Source organism: Bufo gargarizans, chromosome 11 (genome assembly GCF_014858855.1).
Source record: "Bufo gargarizans isolate SCDJY-AF-19 chromosome 11, ASM1485885v1, whole genome shotgun sequence".
NCBI classification, from domain to species: domain Eukaryota; kingdom Metazoa; phylum Chordata; class Amphibia; order Anura; family Bufonidae; genus Bufo; species Bufo gargarizans.
In genome coordinates this window covers 62,878,757-62,903,725 of record NC_058090.1, presented here as the reverse complement: position 1 = coordinate 62,903,725, position 24,969 = coordinate 62,878,757, and the positions used below count along the sequence as shown (strand labels likewise).

At 44.9% G+C, this 24,969-nt stretch overlaps 1 protein-coding gene across 4 annotated transcripts in view; it reads left to right on the top strand.

The window, feature by feature from the left end:
• Window positions 1–24,969, top strand: part of PLA2G4F (phospholipase A2 group IVF) — a 569,872-nt gene that overhangs the window by 452,702 nt on the left and 92,201 nt on the right. For all 4 annotated transcript variants that reach the window (XM_044271892.1, XM_044271895.1, XM_044271893.1 and 1 more), the window contains one exon: window positions 3,391–3,577. In XM_044271892.1, coding sequence (XP_044127827.1) covers window positions 3,391–3,577 — 187 coding nt within the window. The remainder of the gene's footprint in view (window positions 1–3,390; window positions 3,578–24,969) is intronic.

The following is a 24,969-nucleotide window of genomic DNA, read 5'->3' as shown; positions in this document are numbered from 1 at the left end:
CAATCCTAATTACTCACCCTAAATTTTGGATAACTATGTACTATTTTATGCTGTTGGACAATGCCAAATATTACTTAAAGGCCCTTCCTTCCCTTCCCCCCTTTTTTCCTTCCCCCCCGTTCCCCTTGATTGTTATGGTCCTTTTGTTGTAGACCTTAATGTACTCTGTTCTTACTATGCAATCAGGATGAATCAGTGATAGGTGGGGAACAAGGGGTAGTCACCTACCCCCAGTGTCACACCGGTCACTATAAAAAAAAAAAAAAAAAAAGGGGGTAGCGCACAGTGGTGGGTAGGTGAAAGGTACAGGAATAAGATGACGTTTAACAGTAGTATTAGGTAAACTCTTAAAAACCTGAAAATCAATCACATATACATGCATAAAAATTGAGTGAATTCTTTAGAATCGTTAAAAACATATAATGGTAAAAATAAAGATAAAATTAAAACAATGTTAAAAATCCACTCACTTCACAGGGGGGGTTGCCAACAGGATGACCTTGAGGCACCTGTGGCAAGTAACCCCCCTAAGCCGGGATCGCGTGTAGGTTTGTTAGAGGTTGACGTCTACGACCTGGTTGGTAAAGCAGCAGACAAATCCAAGGGTACGTAATCAATCCTCTTTAATGTTTTTTTTTTTTTTTTATAGTGACCGGTGTGACACTGGGGGTAGGTGACTACCCCTTGTTCCCCACCTATCACTGATTCATCCTGATTTTTTTGTGGTGTCTAGTTTTGTTTTCTACACCAGAGCTGCCTTCCCATCCTACTGTTTCCCTTCTTCCCAATCCCTCCATTATACAGTCCTGTTGGCACCTTTTCTTTAGCCTTCTCTTCAGGGACTAAGCACAGTCCTGTGTCGCTTTAGGATAACCTCCTTCTTTTTCTTCTCTTTTTCCACTTCTGCTTACTATGCAAACCATCTATGTATTACGCTTTAGGAGCAAGCCTATTGTATAAGCGTTTACACATGTTATTTTGATCAAGAATTTCCGGATGTATGGCTTGATCTTTACTAAAATGCCAATAAAAATGATTTACTGTAAAAAGTCGTATGTCCCACAATTTGGTACCAATAAAACCGTCACCTCATTCCGCAAAAAAATAGCCCTACATAAGAAAATCGCTCCAAAAAAAAAAAACATAGCTCTCAGAACATGGAGATATAAAAAAATAAAAAAAAGTATACATATTAGGTATTGTCGTGTCCGAAACAACCTGCTCTATAAAAATATCACATGACCTAACCCTTAGGTGAACACCATAAAAAAAAAAAACTGTGCCAAAAAAGCCATTTTTTGTCACCTTACATCACAAAAAATACCAAGCAATTGGAGTATGCCCCCCAAACTAGTACCAATCAAACAGCTATCCCATACTGGAAAAAATGTATGCAGCACGGAATCTGGATCCAGCTGCGCATAGAGGGGGTGTGCATTGGAGCGATCGGAGGAGAGTGCAGGGACACGGGAACATTTTATTTAGTGGCAGAGCTGTAATGAAAGCTGTTCAGCGACAGTGCTTGTGGGGGAGGGGGAAGACAGATGCAGCAGAGCTGTATGTGCTTGGGGGAGAGATAAATAGACAGATGTAGCAGAGCAAAATATGCGGAAGTTCAGACAAAGTGTTGTTGGAATAGAGAAACAGAACTGATGTAGCAGAGCTGAATATGCCGCAGATCTGACACGGTGCTGGATGGAATAGAGAAACACACTGATGTAGCAGAGCTGTATATGCCGCAGATCTGACACAGTGCTGGTTGGGGAGGAGAAGATAGATGTAGCACAGGTATATATGCATCTATACTAATAAGGTTCATGGTTTATACACAACTGTAGTAGAGCTGTATTGGAAAAGATCTGCATCAGTGCTGGTCGTGGGGGGTGGTCATGTTTTATTGGAGTCAAAAGAACAGATCATAGCGCTACTGGCTGACATGCTTGTGGGCTAATGTATAGTAGTGAATTATTGTTTTGCTGCACAGAATGGGTTTGTAAAAGATAAGACAGGTTCTATGTGTAAAACTGTATTAGACTGCAGGACAGTGACCTTTTACTGTGTAAATAAACTGACCAGTGCTCTCTGAGTGATGATTCCCCAGCAGGGGGAGGGGCCTCACACTCTGCAGGCTGCTACACTGATGACTCATACATTTCACATGAACGAGCGCGTAAGACTGAGCTCTCAGTGTGATGTCATAAGGAGGCGTGGCTGGCTTCACTTGAACTGGCTAAGCCCGCCCAGCCTTAGAAGCTGGGAAGCAGGAAGTGAATGCTGAGCTGCCTGCATGTGAGTGTTAGGCCCCATTCACATGTCCGTGATGTGTTGCAACACACCAGCCCGGCACCCCCATAGAAATGCCTATTCTTGTCCGCAAGCTGCTATCGTTTTGCAGGAGTTGCGGACCCAAAGATCGGGGCCGCGCACCGCAACGGCGGATGCGGACAGCACACTGTGTGCTGTCGGCATCCATTCCGTCCCCATAGAGAATGAATGGGTCTGCACCCGTTCCGCAAAATTGCGGAACGGATGTGGACCCATTATGCGGACATGTGAATGGAGCCTTTTTTTTTTTTGCCTAATTAAAATCATTTTACTGCGATTTTTCAATATATAGGGCTCTTACCCTTTTCTGTTGGCTAGTTTCTTTAAAAAACGCACTTTTATAATATGTAAATTACTTCTCTACCAGCAAGTACGGCGGTTACTTGCTGGTAGCCGCCACATCCTCCTTTAAAAAAAAACGCCCCCTCCTCCTGCTGATTGACAGGGCCAGCGAGCGCACTCCTCCTCCGGCTGGCCCTGTCTGCAATTCAAATCCCGCACCTGCACAGGCGCTCTGAGAGAAGGAGGCTCGCTTCCTCAGCACTTCCTCAGTGTGCCTGCGCCGATGACGTCACCTCTAAACCCAAAAGAGAAGATGTCATCGGCGCAGGCGCACTGAGGAAGCGAGCGTCCTTCTCTTAGAGCGCATCTCTTTAGAGCGCCTGCGCCGAATGAGGCGCGGGATTTGAATTGCAGACAGGGCCAGCCGGAGGAGGAGAGCACTCGCTGGCCCTGTCAATCAACAGGAGGAGGGGGCGTTTTTCTGAGGAGGTGGAACCATAGCCCATCTAAATAGGGAGACTGATCAGCAACTTAGCCAGCAGCGGAACTGGGGCAGGAGGAAAGGATTAACTCTCACAGTGCTGAAAGGAAGTTCAGGAATACACACAAAGAGAGAGGAGCCTGCTTAGGACAACAAGACAACATCGTTCACGGAGTGCTGACGTGACAAGCAATTTGGTTTCATTAGATGTACAATTAAGATCTTTACTATTCCTTAAAGTTCTGTAAGTAGAAAACCATTATTTATTTGAATAATAACATTGTCTTTACTTGTCTTAAAAGGTCCTTCACCTAACCTCAAAATACTGCAAGGAAAGAGGCATCCCATTTCCCAATATTACAGTGTCAGAAGCAGATGAGAAAAAACCTAAGGAATGTTATGTGTTCATGGATGATGATAATGCAAGAGTTCCCATAGTGCTTCACTTTCCTCTTGTAAATGACACGTTTCATACATACAAAGCACCAGGTAATTGTTCAGAATTGTATTTACATAGACAATCATGATGAATAGATGACCCATTGAGTAGCGTATACTCTGTTATACGCTACTCAGTGGGTCAGTGCTGTCTTGACACCTGTTTCTGGGAAGTCTTTATCACCTACTGACTCCAATTAGGATAATGGCATCAACACCTTTGACCCAATGCTGGGTATAATTACCAGATGTTGATTCCGTTACATATTTATTCCCAGAATTTTTGTACAGTCACTCAGAATTGAGAAAGCTCGTTGGAAGAACGAGTGAAACGTTTTCAAGAAATCTACAGTACGTCCAGTTGCCTTGATTTATTCTTTACAGATATTTTTTAGATGTCGTTTGGCAAACTCTTATCTGGCCTTCCTGTTTTTGAGGCTCAACAATGGTTTACATCTTGTGGTGAACCCTCTGTATTCACTCTGGTGAAGTCTTCTCTTGATTGTTGACTTTGACACACATACACCTACCTACTGGAGAGTGTTCATGATCTGGCCAACTGTTGTGAAGGATGTTTTCTTCACCAGGGAAATAATTCTCCGGTCATCCATCACAGTTGTTTTCTGTGGTCTTCCTGGTCTTTTGGTGTTGCTGAGCTCACCGGTGCGTTCCTTCTTTTTAAGAATGTTCCAAACAGTTGTTTTGGCCACGCCTAATGTTTTTGCCATCTCTCTGATGGGTTTGTCTTGTTTTTCAGCCTAATGATGGCTTGCTTCACTGATAGTGACAGCTCTTTGGATCTCATCTTGAGAGTTGACAGCAAAAGATTCCAAATGCAAAAAGCACGATGAAATGAACTCTGGACATTTTATCTGCTCATTGTAATTGGGATAATGAGGGATAACACACACCTGGCCATGGAACAGCTGATAAACCAATTGTCCCATTACTTTTGGTTCTTTAACAAGTGGGAGGCACATATGCAAACTGTTATAATTCCTACACCGATCACATGATTTGGATGTAAATACCCTCAAATTAAAGCTGACAGTCTGCAGTTAAAGCACATCTTGTTCATTTCATGTCAAATCCATTGTGGTGGTGTATAGAGCCAAAAATGTTAGAATTGTGTCGATGCCCCAATATTTATGGACCTGGCTGTAGTTGCTAGAGCTATTTTGTTTAGTATTTAAGGGCTACATTTTACTTGGATTGGGAGCTAGGTTGGTAGAGGGAGCTGCCAATCCACCCCTCCCATTCCAGGGCAGATTTTCCCTAGCATGAGGGATCAACAGGTGTAATCACCTGGGATCATTACTGGGGAGTGAAAGACCATCCCAGACTGTCAGTTGTGGGTGTGGTTGCAAACAGAGGCCGGGTGAGGCTCTGGGTGTGTGGTTCCAGCCGGGCTAGGCTGAGAAACCACCATGCTGGGACATAGCCTGGACTGACCGTGTTACAGCCTGGGGGGCTGGTATACGCTTGGCTGAGAAAGCCGGACCTGCCACTGTGTCTGAACAGCAATCTATAAGTGAGTCAGGGATTCTACCATATGTTTAGTTAGAGCCCTGCCGGGCTTGTGTGTTTTATACTATGTTTGTTTTGCTGAGGTGCCAAATAAAAGTGATGTTTGAACCTTAAACTTGGTGTCTGGCAAAGATACTTGTGTAAATGACCACTGGAGAAGAGCTAATCCCCCACAAATGGTGGAGGATGCGTGCATGAGTCCCGGCTGAAAAGAGGCAAAGTGGTTGCTGAGAGCAACGACTGCACATGAGCCTGCTGGTGATAAGCTGGGCTTTTTTTCCCCCCTGTGGTGCAAAAGGCAAGAGCAGGTGCTGCTGAATACTGCTGTGCTGCAAGCAAAAGCTGTGTTGTTTTAAAGGGCCAGAAACCCTAAGGTACAGAGACCGACTGTGTGGTTTTGTGCTCTCTCTAAGTAAACAGTTTTGTTGCGAGACTGACTCTGGTCATGGGTCTCGGGGAAAGATTTTGGGTCAAGATGACATCCCATGTGAATTGTGCTCTGGTTTGGCGGAAAACAAGGGCCACATAGGACATAATGAAGCAGCTGGAGCAGAGAACTAGTCATTTGCTGAAGAAAGGGTCCTCAACACAGTCTGGACACTTTGTAAAGTTCCAAGAGGCTGGTGGCGTACCTGGAGTGTCGGAGGTAAAGCGAATATATGCTGTTGCCAAGAGCAGAAGAGTAGTTCGGCTCTCAGGAGTTCGAGTGGTCCCTGCAAGGGTATACAGAATCCTAGAAATTATGTCCGGATGTGCCATAAGGCCGTTGCTGGGAGCAACCCAGCACAACAGCATGCAGCTGTCCCACATCAGAGAGAGTGCTGCTGGAGATGCCATCGGTTTGGAAAGTGTGCACCTGATTGTCCGATGGTCAGGAGACATACGTCCAGGAATCCAAGGTGGGAGGTACCTATTATCCAGGATGATGACCTCGGAGGGGATGGCCCTGGAGACCCCTCACCTCCTAAGCCTGACGAACCAGTGACACCAATGGGTGAGACTGTTCAGATTATTGATTGTGTAGTTGGGGACAATATGCGGGACATTTGTGCGGATAGGAAGGGCTATCCGGTGGCTCTCACTTAGTGTGAGACACCAGTGCTAACTGGGACTTATGAGCTTGGGGTTGCCGATAACCTCATGCCGGATAGGAAATTGGGCAGTGCTTTCCCCTCGCTTTGGAAGTTGTCAGGAAATGGAGACACTTCTTCAGTCAGTGATGCAACTCCTGCAGAATTTGTACCTGTCCCTTTAAAGGAAGATGTCAAGCTAAATTTCCGGATGAAGGTGTGAAGTTATGTAAAATATGTAGTGATAATGAAGGTTTATTCTCTTCATCTGGTATTGTTCAAGAAGAACTTTGACTTGATCAGGAGGTTTGAATAATTGCATATAAGTAATGTGGATTCCTGTGAAATGTCTGAGGATGTCAATCCATTTTCTTTGCAGGCTGTGACTGGGGAAAAAGCGTCCCCTGTTGGTAAAATGGGACAGTGCTAGAGGGTTTACCACACTTATCAGGTGGGGATAAGAATGTCTCCCCAGTGTTCTATGGGTAATAAGGAAATGGCCCAGGTGGGAATGAGCTCATCGATGCCCCTAGCGGTCAGGATAACTAATGACACGAGCAGTGTGCGTGACATATATGCTGTGACTAATAGCGAGTAAGCCTACCTTGTCAAAATCTTGCAAAATAAAGGGGGTTACTAATAGTGACCAGAGGATAGTTATATCTGACAAGACTAGAGTTAAGGGGGGTAACAGCAGCCTAGTGTCTCAGGCCCAGACGAGTGAACTGAAGGGTCTACTGCTTAATGTTCAGGAGAAGAGTAAAAACTCCAGAAAGACACCAAAGACTACATTAGAGACAAAGTGCTTAATATTGTTTATATGTTCAGCTATTCAGATTTTGAGGGGTCTTTTAGTCCTACCGATGTATTGTTTAGCACATGTACATTCAATTATATAGATCACATTAGAGCTATTGCACGTAAGAAGGTTTTTAATTTCAAAGGAGAATGTATTTTGTGTTGAATTAATCCGTGTGGTCTTCCTGGAGAATTATGGGCCAGATTTATCATTACTCTGACAGCTCACTCCACTTTAACATATGGCTAAAGTCAGTTTTATGATCGTCCCTTTAATACTGTAATAAATGTGGTTTGACGGTAGCAGTTTATCCGTCAGTAAGCAGCTTTACAAAAGTCGCACATCTTTATGAAAAAGTTGCACGTTTTTATGAAAAAGTCGCATGTTCTATTAAAAAGTCTCATAAGATAAGCATGGTCCTCACTGGAGTGAAATTGAGACTTTTTTTTTGCGACTTTTATAAATAGTCCCAATAGTAAATCTGTCTAGAGATTAATTTACTCAAGAAAACACGCCCACTTTCAGAAAACTGTCGAGCATAGTGCAGAGCAGAAAAAAGTCGCAAATTTGTGCGCAGTTTTAGCGTTTGGGACTTTTTTGGGACTTTTTCACTCCATTATTCTGACCTGAGCTAATGATAAATCTGGCCCTATGTGTTTTTGCAGTTAATACAACACTCGCACCTATGAAACCCACTTCTTTTGAGCCATTTATTGATGGAACCAATATCCTTTGTGTAGCGTTTAATAGATGGTGCTATTTTTATGCCCAAGTTAGGGGCTTTGGTGTAAACTATATCTGGTATTATAAAAAAGGATATGAAAACATTCCCTATCCAAACATTTCAAACTGATCCATAATCAAGACCCCAAATATCTAAAATTTGCAGCGTTTGAGCAGATGGAATGCCATTGGAGGGGAGGCAATCACATTGCACGAATGTCCAGAGGCGAATCAAGAAAGATTTTCGAATTCGGCAGTTTGGCACCAGGTGGGCTAAATGCTGAATTGGAAATATTTGGGTTCCTATAGGGGGTGGATGCCTTCGGCTCACGAGGGGTCAGGCTGTTTACCAGCACTATGACTCCCCCCTGGCCTGGAGGCCTCCACCTCTACTCCATCTACCCCACCTTTCTGTCAGATACCATCTGTGAGGCATTTCAGGGATATACTCCTGATACTCTACAGGACCAACAACCTGTAAAGGATATATATTATAGGTAACACTTCTCAACATACTCCAAAAGAAGATACTACATTCCACAATTGATAGTGTAAAATGGCTATGATAAATCAACTATGAGCTATTAGTAATATAGCCAGGACTCTGTGAATTTATAGAAGGATATCCCTGTAATATATAGGTGTCTTTGCTATACAGTAGAAATTGATGGTCCAAACCAACTTATTCCAAGAGCTGGATATATAGATATATTTATATTTTTTAATACTTTTTTATTTACGGTATATGTTTTGATTTGTATTTATATGTACAGGTCCTTCTAAAAAAATTAGCATATTGTGATAAAGTTCATTATTTTCTGTAATGTACTGATGAACATTAGACTTATATATATTTTAGATTTATTACACACCAACTGAAGTAGTTCAAGCCTTTTATTGTTTTAATATTGATGATTTTGGCATACAGCTCATGAAAACCCAAATTTCCTATCTCCTTCAAATAATTATGTTCAGTTATGCACTCAATACTTGGTCGGGAATCCTTTTGCAGAAATGACTGCTTCAATGCGGCGTGGCATGGAGGCAATCAACCTGTGGCACTGCTGAGGTGTTATGGAGGCCCAGGATGCTTCGATAGCGGCCTTAAGCTCATCCAGAGTGTTGGGTCTTGCGTCTCTCAACTTTCTCTTCCCAATATCCCACAGATTCTCTATGGGGTTCAGGTCAGGAGAGTTGGCAGGCCAATTGAGCACAGTAATACCATGGTCAGTAAACCATTTACCAGTGGTTTTGGCACTGTGAGCAGGTGCCAGGTCGTGCTGAAAAATTAAATCTTCATCTCCATAAAGCTTTTCAGCAGATGGAACCATGAAGTGCTCCAAAATCTCCTGATAGCTAGCTGCATTGACCCTGCCCTTGATAAAACACAGTGGACCAACACCAGCAGCTGACATGGCACCCCAGACCATCACTGACTGTGGGTACTTGACACTGGACTTCAGGCATTTTGGCATTTCCCTCTCCCCAGTCTTCCTCCAGATTCTGGCACCTTGATTTCCGAATGACATGCAACAGTCCAGTGCTGCTTCTCTGTAGCCCAGGTCAGGCGCCTCTGCCGCTGTTTCTGGTTCAAAAGTGGCTTGACCTGGGAAATGCGGCACCTGTAGCCCATTTCCTGCACACGCCTGTACACTGTGGCTCTGGATGTTTCTACTCCAGACTCAGTCCACTGCTTCCGCAGGTCCCCCAAGGTCTGGAATCGGTCCTTCTCCACAATCTTCCTCAGGGTCCAGTCACCTCTTCTTCTCGTTGTGCAGCGTTTTCTGCCACACTTTTTCCTTCCCACAGACTTCCCACTGAGGTGCCTTGATACAGCACTCTGGGAACAGCCTATTCGTTCAGAAATTTCTTTCTGTGTCTTACCCTCTTGCTTGAGGGTGTCAATGATGGCCTTCTGGACAGCAGTCAGGTCGGCAGTCTTACCCATGATTGCGGTTTTGAGTAATGAACCAGGCTGGGAATTTTTAATAGCCTCAGGAATATTTTGCAGGTGTTTAGAGTTAATTACCGTATTTTTCGCTGTATAAGACGCACTTTTTCTTCCCCCAAAATGGGGGAGAAATGCCCCTGCGTCTTATACGGCGAATGCAGTCAGTTTTACATCGCTGGCAGCGATGTAAAGAGAGCGAGGACTCGGGGAGGGACTGGGAGGAGGAGCTGGGGCCGGCAATAGCGGCGGGGCGGTGCAGTCACTGTACTAAAGGCCCGCCCCGCCGCTCCGGTGTACTAATAAAATATGTCATATTCAATGAATGGTTATTAAATATGCCCCTTTATGCCTAATAGTACCTTAAATCCTTAGCGCTTCAGTAGTATGCAGGCTGGGCGGGCGGCAGCATAACTCCCTGATGTCACGTGCCTGCGCCGCCTACTTTATGAATGAAGCAGGCGGCGCAGGCAAGTGACGTCAGTGAGTGACGCGCCGCGCCGGCTGCCCGGCCTGCCGGCATTGTACTGAAGCGCTTCGGATTTAAGGTACTTTTAGGAATAAAGAGGCATATTTAATAACTATTAATTGAATAAGACATATTATATTAGTATACAGGAGCGGCGGGGGATCTGTGGATGGCACAGTTATGGGCTGGGAGGGTCTGTGGATGACACATGTATAACAGTGCCATCCACAGATCCCCCCCTGTAACAGTGCCAGCCACAGATCCCCCTGTAACAGTGAAAGCCACAGATCCCCCCATAACAGTGTCCGTCATCCACAGTTCCCCCCCTAACAGTGTCCATCATCCACAGTTCCCCCCATAACAGTGTCCGTCATCCACAGATCCCCCCATAAGTGTCCGTCATCCACAGATCCCCCCATAACAGTGTCAGTCATCCACAGATCCCCCCATAACAGTGTCCGTCATCTACAGATCCCCCCATAACAGTGCCCGTCATCCACAGATCCCCCCATAACAGTGTCCGTCATCCACAGATCCCCAGTAATAGTGCCATCCACAGACCACCTAGTTCCAAACCCACAGCACACCTTTTTGTTAAAAATATTTTTTTTCTTATTTTCCTCCCCAAAAACCTAGGTGCGTCTTATACGGCGAAACATACGGTTGATTCAGATGATTAGGTTAATAGCTTGTTTAGAGAACCTTTTCGTGATATGCTAATTTTTTGAGATAGGAATTTTGGGTTTTCATGAGCTGTATGCCAAAATCATCAATATTAAAACAATAAAAGGCTTGAACTACTTCAGTTGGTGTGTAATGAATCTAAAATATATGAAAGTCTAATGTTTATCAGTACATTACAGAAAATAATTAATTTTATCACAATATGCTAATTTTTTTTGAAGGACCTGTATATCTTAATATATGCGATCAGATATTTGCTACATATTAGTTATATTTGTTTATAAAATAATAGTGCAACTAGTTTTATTTAAAACAATCCATGGATAGGTTTCCATATGAGCTATAGATGTCTAGGAACAAAAAACGCATCAATACAGAAAAGACGCAAGAGAAACACACTGGAACCACAATTTACAGAAAATCTCGCTCAATAGCATCAGATCCATTCCGGATTTGCTATGAAGTTTCCTTGCAAGATAAAGAGATAAAAGCCGGCCAGCCAGACCAAACAGAGCCACTGAGGAAGGAGGCAGGATAGCCTTCGAAACGCGTCTGGCGTGGGAGATAAGAGATTTGTATCTGGCAAATAACCGGCAAAAGGAAAAATTAACATTGCTGTTACAGCTACTGCTAAAGAAAGCGCTTTCCATTGAAAAGGAGTCCAAACCTCTTGGTAGCATCTGATGTGCTACAGGAAGTAGCAGGAAGCTGGTGAAGCTCAGTCACCTGCGCAGGGACTGCCGGAGACACGAGGGACGCCCGAAACAAACAGGGAATCGCATTACAGAGTGACTCCGTGCTAACCAGTGAAGTACCCCTGATTGACTGCGGGATTTGCTCACCAGCCATAACAGACCAGATTCGCACCAGCGAGGTATTCCTGTAAACTCTAGATAACAGCTAAGAGCCAGAGGTAAGCTTACCTGTTGCTCACACCGCGTGGGACGCCACGAGCTAGATATAATCTCCACATATGTGAGTACAGGACTATTCCTTAACAAATAGTATCATATAACATCTAACATGGAAACTTCTTGCTGAATTGATTATACAAGATTGCAACATTGTATATTAAGAAATATAGCAAGCCACACCACTCTAGAGATATCAGACATATATCTCAGGGAAGAGACTTTATTACCATTACTGCAGAACCTTCCTAGATTGTGGACAATATATGATTCACCATTTTCGATCAAATAACTTTTTTGAGCATATCAACACTTTAAGTTCACTACTGCGCCAACTATTTTGAATATTTTTGAATACTTTTGCACAAATTCCACTACTATTCACAGCAACATACAGCCTTTATTGGAGTTGGATTTCTTTACTACAGCTCACAGTTTTTCTGGGCTTGATACACATGTTTTCAGCCATCAATTTTATTTGTATACTGCAATTTAGGAGGATATACCTACTTGCTTCAATCTGAGAGGTGAATGAACTTTATTCAAAGTACAATAATTGTATCATAGCAGCTACCTCATCTAGCTCATGATTACTAGTATGCATATCTGAATTATATAATTTGTTCTCAATAGCGGCAGGATTACTGATTTTATATATATGATATTTTGCTTTTATTCCTATTTATTTCTATACTTTGGAGTCACCGGTACGATTTGTAATATAATTGACATATCTGCATCCTTCATTCCCTTTGACATATGCATCCACATAATAAATAAATATAGGGATGTTACATTGAATCTGTGTGAGTCCAGATCCAAGAGTGCTCACTCATTTTTTCTGTACTATTTTAGGATACATATGATTTTTGGTTGTTCTATATTACACTTTTTGTGAGGCAATGTAACAAGAAATAGCTGTTTTGGCAAGGTTTTTATTTTTGTTATTTACAACATTCATCTGACAGGTTAGATCATGTGGTATTTTCATGGACCTGGTTGTCACGGACACGGCGATACCTAATATGTCTACTTTTTATTCATTTATGTACAAACAGGATTCCAAAAAAGTTGGGACACTATACAAATCGTGAATAAAAACTGAATGCAATGATGTGGAGGTGCCAACTTCTAATATTTTATTCAGAATAGAACATAAATCACGGAACAAAAGTTTAAACTGAGAAAATGTACAATTTTAAGGGAAAAATATGTTGAATCAGAATTTCATGGTGTCAACAAATCCCCAAAAAGTTGGGACAAGGCAATTTTCACCACTGTGTGGCATCTCCCCTTCTTCTTAAAACACTCAACAGACATCTGGGGACCGAGGAGACCAGTTTCATAAGTTTAGAAATAGGAATGCTCTCCCATTCTTGTCTTATACAGGCCTCTAACTGTTCAATTGTCTTGGGTAGGGATGAGCGAACTCGAACTGTATAGTTCGGGTTCGTACCGAATTTTGGGGTGTCCGTGACACGGACCCGAACCCGGACATTTTCGTAAAAGTCCGGGTTCGGGTTCGGTGTTCGTCGCTTTCTTGGCGCTTTTGTGACGCTTTCTTGGCGCTTTTTGAAAGGCTGCAAAGCAGCCAATCAACAAGCGTCATACTACTTGCCCCAAGAGGCCATCACAGCCATGCCTACTATTGGCATGGCTGTGATTGGCCAGAGCACCATGTGACCCAGCCTCTATTTAAGCTGGAGTCACATAGCGCCGCCCGTCACTCTGCTCTGATTAGCGTAGGGAGAGGTTGCGGCTGCGACAGTAGGGCGAGATTAGGCAGATTAACTCCTCCAAAGGACTTGATTAACTGATCGATCTGCAGCTGTGGATCATTGAGCTGCTGATCCTCAATTGCTCACTGTTTTTAGGCTGCACAGACCGTTTGTCAGTCTCATTTTTCTGGGGTGATCGGCGGCCATTTTGTGTCTTGTGGTGCGCCAGCACAAGCTGCGACCAAGTGCATTTAACCCTCAATGGTGTGGTTGTTTTTTGGCTAAAGCCTACATCAGGGTGAAGCTGTCACACCAAGTGCATTTAACCAGCAATAGTCTGTTCATTTTTTGGCCATATACAAAATCAGGGGCAAGCTGCGCCTGTCACCAAGTGCATTTAACCCTCAATGGTGTGGTTGTTTTTTGGCTAAAGCCTACATCAGGGTGAAGCTGTCACACCAAGTGCATTTAACCAGCAATAGTCTGTTCATTTTTTGGCCATATACAAAATCAGGGGCAAGCTGCGCCTGTCACCAAGTGCATTTAACCCTCAATGGTGTGGTTGTTTTTTGGCTAAAGCCTACATCAGGGTGAAGCTGTCACACCAAGTGCATTTAACCAGCAATAGTCTGTTCATTTTTTGGCCATATACAAAATCAGGGGCAAGCTGCGCCTGTCACCAAGTGCATTTAACCCTCAATGGTGTGGTTGTTTTTTGGCTAAAGCCTACATCAGGGTGAAGCTGTCACACCAAGTGCATTTAACCAGCAATAGTCTGTTCATTTTTTGGCCATATCCCAGTCTAATTCTGTCACTAAATCCATACCGGTCACCCAGCGCCTAAATACTAGGCCTCAAATTTATATCCAGCTAAATCTGTCCCTAGTGCTGTAGCTGGGCGAGTTATTTAGTGTCCGTTCAAGCACATTTCTTGTTCTGGGTTGAAATACAATTCTCAATTTAGCAATTTCATAATTTAGTGGTTCCTGCTATATCAGAGCTCTTTGAAATCTATCCCAAAAAGGGTATATAATATTGAAGGTGCACATAGGGTCATTCAGAGTAACTTCACACACACCCGCTACTGTGTATTTCCAAGTCTAATTCTGTCACTAAATCCATACCGGTGACCCAGCGCCTAAATACTAGGCCTCAAATTTAATTCCCTCTAAATCTCTCGTTACCCACCGCTGTACTGTTGTTGCTGGGCAAGATATTTAGTGTCCGTCAAAGCACATTTTTTGTTCTGGGTTGAAGTACAATTCCCAATTTAGCAATTTCATAATTTAGTGGTTTCTGCTATATCAGAGCTATTTGAAATCTATCCCTAAAAGGGTATATAATATTGAAGGTGCACATAGGGTCATTCAGAATAACTTCACACACACCCGCTACTGTGTATTTCCAAGTCTAATTCTGTCACTAAATCCATACCGGTGACCCAGCGCCTAAATACTAGGCCTCAAATTTAATTCCCTCTAAATCTCTCGTTACCCACCGGTGTACTGTTGTTGCTGGGCAAGATATTTAGTGTCCGTCAAAGCACATTTTTTGTTCTGGGTTGAAGTACAATTCCCAATTTAGCAATTTCATAATTTAGTGGTTTCTGCTATATCAGAGCTATTTGAAATCTATCCCTAAAAGGGTATATAATATTGAAGGTGCACATAGGGTCATTCAGAATAACTTCACACACACGCTTCTGTGCATTTCCAAGTCTAATTCTGTCACTAAATCCATACCGGTGACCCAGCGCCTAAATACTAGGCCTCAAATTTAAATCCCTCTAAATCTCTCGTTACCCACCACTGTACTGTTGTTGCTGGGCAAGATATTTAGTGTCCGTCAAAGCACATTTTTTGTTCTGGGTTGAAGTACAATTCCCAATTTAGCAATTTCATAATTTAGTGGTTTCTGCTATATCAGAGCTATTTGAAATCTATCCCTAAAAGGGTATATAATATTGAAGGTGCACATAGGGTCATTCAGAATAACTTCACACACACGCTTCTGTGCATTTCCAAGTCTAATTCTGTCACTAAATCCATACCGGTGACCCAGCGCCTAAATACTAGGCCTCAAATTTAAATCCCTCTAAATCTCTCGTTACCCACCACTGTACTGTTGTTGCTGGGCAAGATATTTAGTGTCCGTCAAAGCACATTTTTTGTTCTGGGTTGAAGTACAATTCCCAATTTAGCAATTTCATAATTTAGTGGTTTCTGCTATATCAGAGCTATTTGAAATCTATCCCTAAAAGGGTATATAATATTGAAGGTGCACATAGGGTCATTCAGAATAACTTCACACACACGCTTCTGTGCATTTCCAAGTCTAATTCTGTCACTAAATCCATACCGGTGACCCAGCGCCTAAATACTAGGCCTCAAATTTAAATCCCTCTAAATCTCTCGTTACCCACCGCTGTACTGTTGTTGCTGGGCAAGATATTTAGTGTCCGTCAAAGCACATTTTTTGTTCTGGGTTGAAGTACAATTCCCAATTTAGCAATTTCATAATTTAGTGGTTTCTGCTATATCAGAGCTATTTGAAATCTATCCCTAAAAGGGTATATAATATTGAAGGTGCACATAGGGTCATTCAGAATAACTTCACACACACCCGCTACTGTGTATTTCCAAGTCTAATTCTGTCACTAAATCCATACCGGTGACCCAGCGCCTAAATACTAGGCCTCAAATTTAATTCCCTCTAAATCTCTCGTTACCCACCGGTGTACTGTTGTTGCTGGGCAAGATATTTAGTGTCCGTCAAAGCACATTTTTTGTTCTGGGTTGAAGTACAATTCCCAATTTAGCAATTTCATAATTTAGTGGTTTCTGCTATATCAGAGCTATTTGAAATCTATCCCTAAAAGGGTATATAATATTGAAGGTGCACATAGGGTCATTCAGAATAACTTCACACACACCCGCTACTGTGTATTTCCAAGTCTAATTCTGTCACTAAATCCATACCGGTGACCCAGCGCCTAAATACTAGGCCTCAAATTTAATTCCCTCTAAATCTCTCGTTACCCACCGGTGTACTGTTGTTGCTGGGCAAGATATTTAGTGTCCGTCAAAGCACATTTTTTGTTCTGGGTTGAAGTACAATTCCCAATTTAGCAATTTCATAATTTAGTGGTTTCTGCTATATCAGAGCTATTTGAAATCTATCCCTAAAAGGGTATATAATATTGAAGGTGCACATAGGGTCATTCAGAATAACTTCACACACACGCTTCTGTGCATTTCCAAGTCTAATTCTGTCACTAAATCCATACCGGTGACCCAGCGCCTAAATACTAGGCCTCAAATTTAAATCCCTCTAAATCTCTCGTTACCCACCACTGTACTGTTGTTGCTGGGCAAGATATTTAGTGTCCGTCAAAGCACATTTTTTGTTCTGGGTTGAAGTACAATTCCCAATTTAGCAATTTCATAATTTAGTGGTTTCTGCTATATCAGAGCTATTTGAAATCTATCCCTAAAAGGGTATATAATATTGAAGGTGCACATAGGGTCATTCAGAATAACTTCACACACACGCTTCTGTGCATTTCCAAGTCTAATTCTGTCACTAAATCCATACCGGTGACCCAGCGCCTAAATACTAGGCCTCAAATTTAAATCCCTCTAAATCTCTCGTTACCCACCACTGTACTGTTGTTGCTGGGCAAGATATTTAGTGTCCGTCAAAGCACATTTTTTGTTCTGGGTTGAAGTACAATTCCCAATTTAGCAATTTCATAATTTAGTGGTTTCTGCTATATCAGAGCTATTTGAAATCTATCCCTAAAAGGGTATATAATATTGAAGGTGCACATAGGGTCATTCAGAATAACTTCACACACACGCTTCTGTGCATTTCCAAGTCTAATTCTGTCACTAAATCCATACCGGTGACCCAGCGCCTAAATACTAGGCCTCAAATTTAAATCCCTCTAAATCTCTCGTTACCCACCGCTGTACTGTTGTTGCTGGGCAAGATATTTAGTGTCCGTCAAAGCACATTTTTTGTTCTGGGTTGAAGTACAATTCCCAATTTAGCAATTTCATAATTTAGTGGTTTCTGCTATATCAGAGCTATTTGAAATCTATCCCTAAAAGGGTATATAATATTGAAGGTGCACATAGGGTCATTCAGAATAACTTCACACACACGCTTCTGTGCATTTCCAAGTCTAATTCTGTCACTAAATCCATACCGGTGACCCAGCGCCTAAATACTAGGCCTCAAATTTAAATCCCTCTAAATCTCTCGTTACCCACCGCTGTACTGTTGTTGCTGGGCAAGATATTTAGTGTCCGTCAAAGCACATTTTTTGTTCTGGGTTGAAGTACAATTCCCAATTTAGCAATTTCATAATTTAGTGGTTTCTGCTATATCAGAGCTATTTGAAATCTATCCCTAAAAGGGTATATAATATTGAAGGTGCACATATGGTCATTCAGAATAACTTCACACACACGCTTCTGTGCATTTCCAAGTCTAATTCTGTCACTAAATCCATACCGGTGACCCAGCGCCTAAATACTAGGCCTCAAATTTAAATCCCTCTAAATCTCTCGTTACCCACCACTGTACTGTTGTTGCTGGGCAAGATATTTAGTGTCCGTCAAAGCACATTTTTTGTTCTGGGTTGAAGTACAATTCCCAATTTAGCAATTTCATAATTTAGTGGTTTCTGCTATATCAGAGCTATTTGAAATCTATCCCTAAAAGGGTATATAATATTGAAGGTGCACATAGGGTCATTCAGAATAACTTCACACACACGCTTCTGTGCATTTCCAAGTCTAATTCTGTCACTAAATCCATACCGGTGACCCAGCGCCTAAATACTAGGCCTCAAATTTAAATCCCTCTAAATCTCTCGTTACCCACCGCTGTACTGTTGTTGCTGGGCAAGATATTTAGTGTCCGTCAAAGCACATTTTTTGTTCTGGGTTGAAGTACAATTCCCAATTTAGCAATTTCATAATTTAGTGGTTTCTGCTATATCAGAGCTATTTGAAATCTATCCCTAAAAGGGTATATAATATTGAAGGTGCACATAGGGTCATTCAGAATAACTTCACACACACGCTTCTGTGCATTTCCAAGTCTAATTCTGTCACTAAATCCATACCGGTCACCCAGCGCCTAAATACTAGGCCTCAAATTTATATCCCGCTGAATTTGAATACAATACATTGGGCCAAATAATATATTTGTTGTTGTGGTGAACCATAACAATGAGAAAAACATCTAGTAAGGGACGCGGACGTGGACATGGTCGTGGTGGTGTTAGTGGACCCTCTGGTGCTGGGAGAGGACGTGGCCGTTCTGCCACATCCACACGTCCTAGTGTACCAACTACCTCAGGTCCCAGTAGCCGCCAGAATTTACAGCGATATATGGTGGGGCCCAATGCCGTTCTAAGGATGGTAAGGCCTGAGCAGGTACAGGCATTAGTCAATTGGGTGGCCGACAGTGGATCCAGCACGTTCACATTATCTCCCACCCAGTCTTCTGCAGAAAGCGCACAGATGGCGCCTGAAAACCAACCCCATCAGTCTGTCACATCACCCCCATGCATACCAGGGAAACTGTCTCAGCCTCAAGTTATGCAGCAGTCTCTTATGCTGTTTGAAGACTCCGCTGGCAGGGTTTCCCAAGGGCATCCACCTAGCCCTTCCCCAGCGGTGAAAGACATAGAATGCACTGACGCACAACCACTTATGTTTCCTGATGATGAGGACATGGGAATACCACCTCAGCATGTCTCTGATGATGACGAAACACAGGTGCCAACTGCTGCGTCTTTCTGCAGTGTGCAGACTGAACAGGAGGTCAGGGATCAAGACTGGGTGGAAGACGATGCAGGGGACGATGAGGTCCTAGACCCCACATGGAATGAAGGTCGTGCCACTGACTTTCACAGTTCGGAGGAAGAGGCAGTGGTGAGACCGAGCCAACAGCGTAGCAAAAGAGGGAGCAGTGGGCAAAAGCAGAACACCCGCCGCCAAGAGACTCCGCCTGCTACTGACCGCCGCCATCTGGGACCGAGCACCCCAAAGGCAGCTTCAAGGAGTTCCCTGGCATGGCACTTCTTCAAACAATGTGCTGACGACAAGACCCGAGTGGTTTGCACGCTGTGCCATCAGAGCCTGAAGCGAGGCATTAACGTTCTGAACCTGAGCACAACCTGCATGACCAGGCACCTGCATGCAAAGCATGAACTGCAGTGGAGTAAACACCTTAAAACCAAGGAAGTCACTCAGGCTCCCCCTGCTACCTCTTCTGCTGCTGCCGCCTCGGCCTATTCTGCTGCTGCCGCCTCGGCCTCTTCCTCCGCCTCTGGAGGAACGTTGGCACCTGCCGCCCAGCAAACAGGGGATGTACCACCAACACCACCACCACCACCTCCGTCACCAAGCGTCTCAACCATGTCACACGCCAGCGTTCAGCTCTCCATCTCACAAACATTTGATAGAAAGCGTAAATTCCCACCTAGCCACCCTCGATCCCTGGCCCTGAATGCCAGCATTTCTAAACTACTGGCCTATGAAATGCTGTCATTTAGGCTGGTGGACACAGACAGCTTCAAACAGCTCATGTCGCTTGCTGTCCCACAGTATGTTGTTCCCAGCCGGCACTACTTCTCCAAGAGAGCCGTGCCTTCCCTGCACAACCAAGTATCCCATAAAATCAAGTGTGCACTGCGCAACGCCATCTGTAGCAAGGTCCACCTAACCACAGATACGTGGACCAGTAAGCACGGCCAGGGACGCTATATCTCCCTAACTGCACACTGGGTAAATGTAGTGGCAGCTGGGCCCCAGGCGGAGAGCTGTTTGGCGCACGTCCTGCCGCCGCCAAGGATCGCAGGGCAACATTCTTTGCCTCCTGTTGCCACCTCCTCCTTCTCGGCTTCCTCCTCCTCTTCTTCCACCTGCTCATCCAGTCAGCCACACACCTTCACCACCAACTTCAGCACAGCCCGGGGTAAACGTCAGCAGGCCATTCTGAAACTCATATGTTTGGGGGACAGGCCCCACACCGCACAGGAGTTGTGGCGGGGTATTGAACAACAGACCGACGAGTGGTTGCTGCCGGTGAGCCTCAAGCCCGGCCTGGTGGTGTGTGATAATGGGCGAAATCTCGTTGCAGCTCTGGGACTAGCCAATTTGACGCACATCCCTTGCTTGGCGCATGTGCTGAATTTGGTGGTGCAGAAGTTCATTCACAACTACCCCGACATGTCAGAGCTGCTGCATAAAGTGCGGGCCGTCTGTTCGCGCTTCCGGCGTTCACATCCTGCCGCTGCTCGCCTGTCTGCGCTACAGCGTAACTTCGGCCTTCCCGCTCACCGCCTCATATGCGACGTGCCCACCAGGTGGAACTCCACCTTGCACATGCTGGACAGACTGTGCGAGCAGCAGCAGGCCATAGTGGAGTTTCAGCTGCAGCACGCACGGGTCAGTCGCACTACAGAACAGCACCACTTCACCACCAATGACTGGGCCTCCATGCGAGACCTGTGTGCCCTGTTGCGCTGTTTCGAGTACTCCACCAACATGGCCAGTGGCGATGACACCGTTATCAGCGTTACAATACCACTTCTATGTCTCCTTGAGAAAACACTTAGGGCGATGATGGAACAGGAGGTGGCCCAGGAGGAGGAGGAGGAGGATGAGGAAGAGGGGTCATTTTTAGCACTTTCAGGCCAGTCTCTTCGAAGTGACTCAGAGGGAGGTTTTTTGCAACAGCAGAGGCCAGGTACAAATGTGGCCAGCCAGGGCCCACTACTGGAGGACGAGGAGGACGAGGATGAGGAGGAGGTGGAGGAGGATGAGGATGAAGCATGGTCACAGCGGGGTGGCACCCAACGCAGCTCGGGTCCATCACTGGTGCGTGGCTGGGGGGAAAGGCAGGACGATGACGATACGCCTCCCACAGAGGACAGCTTGTCCTTACCCCTGGGCAGCCTGGCACACATGAGCGACTACATGCTGCAGTGCCTGCGCAACGACAGCAGAGTTGCCCACATTTTAACCTGTGCGGACTACTGGGTTGCCACCCTGCTGGATCCACGCTACAAAGACAATGTGCCCACCTTACTTCCTGCACTGGAGCGTGATAGGAAGATGCGCGAGTACAAGCGCACGTTGGTAGACGCGCTACTGAGAGCATTCCCAAATGTCACAGGGGAACAAGTGGAAGCCCAAGGCCAAGGCAGAGGAGGAGCAAGAGGTCGCCAAGGCAGCTGTGTCACGGCCAGCTCCTCTGAGGGCAGGGTTAGCATGGCAGAGATGTGGAAAACTTTTGTCAACACGCCACAGCTAACTGCACCACCACCTGATACGCAACGTGTTAGCAGGAGGCAACATTTCACTAACATGGTGGAACAGTACGTGTGCACACCCCTCCACGTACTGACTGATGGTTCGGCCCCATTCAACTTCTGGGTCTCTAAATTGTCCACGTGGCCAGAGCTAGCCTTTTATGCCTTGGAGGTGCTGGCCTGCCCGGCAGCCAGCGTTTTGTCTGAACGTGTATTCAGCACGGCAGGGGGCGTCATTACAGACAAACGCAGCCGCCTGTCTACAGCCAATGTTGACAAGCTGACGTTCATAAAAATGAACCAGGCATGGATCCCACAGGACCTGTCCGTCCCTTGTCCAGATTAGACATTAACTACCTCCCCATAACCATATATTATTGGACTCCAGGGCACTTCCTCATTCAATCCTATTTTTATTTTCATTTTACCATTATATTGCGATGCTACCCAAAGTTGAATGAACCTCTCCTCTGCCTGTGTGCTAGGCCTAAATATATGCCAATGGACTGTTGCAGTGGTGGCTGACATGAAGCCTGATTCTCTGCTATGACATGCAGACTAATTCTCTGCTGACATGAAGCCAGATTGTCTGTTACGGGACCTCTCTCCTCTGCCTGGGTGCTGGGCCTAAATTTATGACCATGGACTGTTGCAGTGGTGGCTGACGTGAAGCCTGATTCTCTGCTATGACATGCAGACTGATTCTCTGCTGACATGAAGCCAGATCGTCTGTTACGGGACCTCTCTGCTCTGCCTGTGTGCTAGGCCTAAATATATGCCAATGGACTGTTGCAGTGGTGGGTGACGTGAAGCCTCATTCTCTGCTATGACATGCAGACTGATTCTCTGCTGACATGAAGCCAGATTGTCTGTTACGGGACCTCTCTGCTCTGCCTGTGTGCTAGGCCTAAATATATGCCAATGGACTGTTGCAGTGGTGGGTGACGTGAAGCCTCATTCTCTGCTATGACATGCAGACTGATTCTCTGCTGACATGAAGCCAGATCCTCTGTTACGGGAGCTCTCTCCTCTGCCTGGGTGCTGGGCCTAAATTTATGACAATTGACTGTTGCAGTGGTGGGTGACGTGAAGCCTGATTCTCTGCTATGATATGAAGACTGATTCTCTGCTGACATGAAGCCAGATTGTCTGTTACGGGACCTTTCTCCTCTGCCTGGGTTCTGGGCCTAAATTTATGAAAATTGACTCTTACAGTGGTGGGTGACGTGAAGCCTGATTCTAGGCTATGATATGAAGACTGATTCTCTGCTGACATGAAGCCAGATTGTCTGTTACGGGACCTTTCTCCTCTGCCTGGGTTCTGGGCCTAAATTTATGAAAATTGACTCTTACAGTGGTGGGTGACGTGAAGCCTGATTCTCTGCTATGATATGAAGACTGATTCTCTGCTGACATGAAGCCAGATTGTCTGTTACGGGACCTCTCTCCTCTGCCTGGGTGCTGGGCCTAAATTTATGACAATGGACTGTTGCAGTGGTGGCTGACGTGAAGCCTGATTCTCTGCTATGACATGCAGACTGATTCTCTGCTGTCATGAAGCCAGATTGTCTGTTACGGGACCTCTCTGCTCTGCCTGTGTGCTAGGCCTAAATATATGCCAATGGACTGTTGCAGTGGTGGCTGACGTGAAGCCTCATTCTCTGCTATGACATGCAGACTAATTCTCTGCTGACATGAAGACAGATTCTCTGTTACGGGACCTCTCTCCTCTGCCTGGGTGCTGGGCCTAAATTTATGACAATGGACTGTTGCAGTGGTGGCTGACGTGAAGCCTCATTCTCTGCTATGACATGCAGACTAATTCTCTGCTGACATGAAGCCAGATTGTCTGTTACGGGACCTCTCTCCTCTGCCTGGGTGCTGGGCCTAAATATATGCCAATGGACTGTTGCAGTGGTGGCTGACGTGAAGCCTCATTCTCTGCTATGACATGCAGACTAATTCTCTGCTGTCATGAAGCCAGATTGTCTGTTACGGGACCTCTCTGCTCTGCCTGTGTGCTAGGCCTAAATATATGCCAATGGACTGTTGCAGTGGTGGGTGACGTGAAGCCTCATTCTCTGCTATGACATGCAGACTGATTCTCTGCTGACATGAAGCCAGATTGTCTGTTACGGGACCTCTCTGCTCTGCCTGTGTGCTAGGCCTAAATATATGCCAATGGACTGTTGCAGTGGTGGGTGACGTGAAGCCTCATTCTCTGCTATGACATGCAGACTGATTCTCTGCTGACATGAAGCCAGATTCTCTGTTACGGGACCTCTCTCCTCTGCCTGTGTGTGTGCTGGGCCTAAATATATGCCAATGGACTGTTGCAGTGGTGGCTGACGTGAAGCCTCATTCTCTGCTATGACATGCAGACTAATTCTCTGCTGACATGAAGACAGATTCTCTGTTACGGGACCTCCCTCCTCTGCCTGGGTGCTGGGCCTAAATATATGCCAATGGACTGTTGCAGTGGTGGCTGACGTGAAGCCTCATTCTCTGCTATGACATGCAGACTGATTCTCTGCTGACATGAAGCCAGATTCTCTGTTACGGGACCTCTCTCCTCTGCCTGTGTGTGTGCTGGGCCTAAATATATGCCAATGGACTGTTGCAGTGGTGGCTGACGTGAAGCCTCATTCTCTGCTATGACATGCAGACTGATTCTCTGCTGACATGAAGCCAGATTCTCTGTTACGGGACCTCTCTCCTCTGCCTGTGTGTGTGCTGGGCCTAAATATATGCCAATGGACTGTTGCAGTGGTGGCTGACGTGAAGCCTCATTCTCTGCTATGACATGCAGACTAATTCTCTGCTGACATGAAGACAGATTCTCTGTTACGGGACCTCCCTCCTCTGCCTGGGTGCTGGGCCTAAATATATGCCAATGGACTGTTGCAGTGGTGGCTGACGTGAAGCCTCATTCTCTGCTATGACATGCAGACTAATTCTCTGCTGACATGAAGACAGATTCTCTGTTACGGGACCTCTCTCCTCTGCCTGGGTGCCGGGGCCTAAATATCTGAGAATGGACTGTTCCAGTGGTGGGTGACGGGAAGCCAGATTCTCTGCTATGGAACCTCTCTCCAATTGATTTTGGTTAATTTTTATTTATTTAATTTTTATTTTAATTAATTTCCCTATCCACATTTGTTTGCAGGGGATTTACCTACATGTTGCTGCCTTTTGCAGCCCTCTAGCTCTTTCCTGGGCTGTTTTACAGCCTTTTTAGTGCCGAAAAGTTCGGGTCCCCATT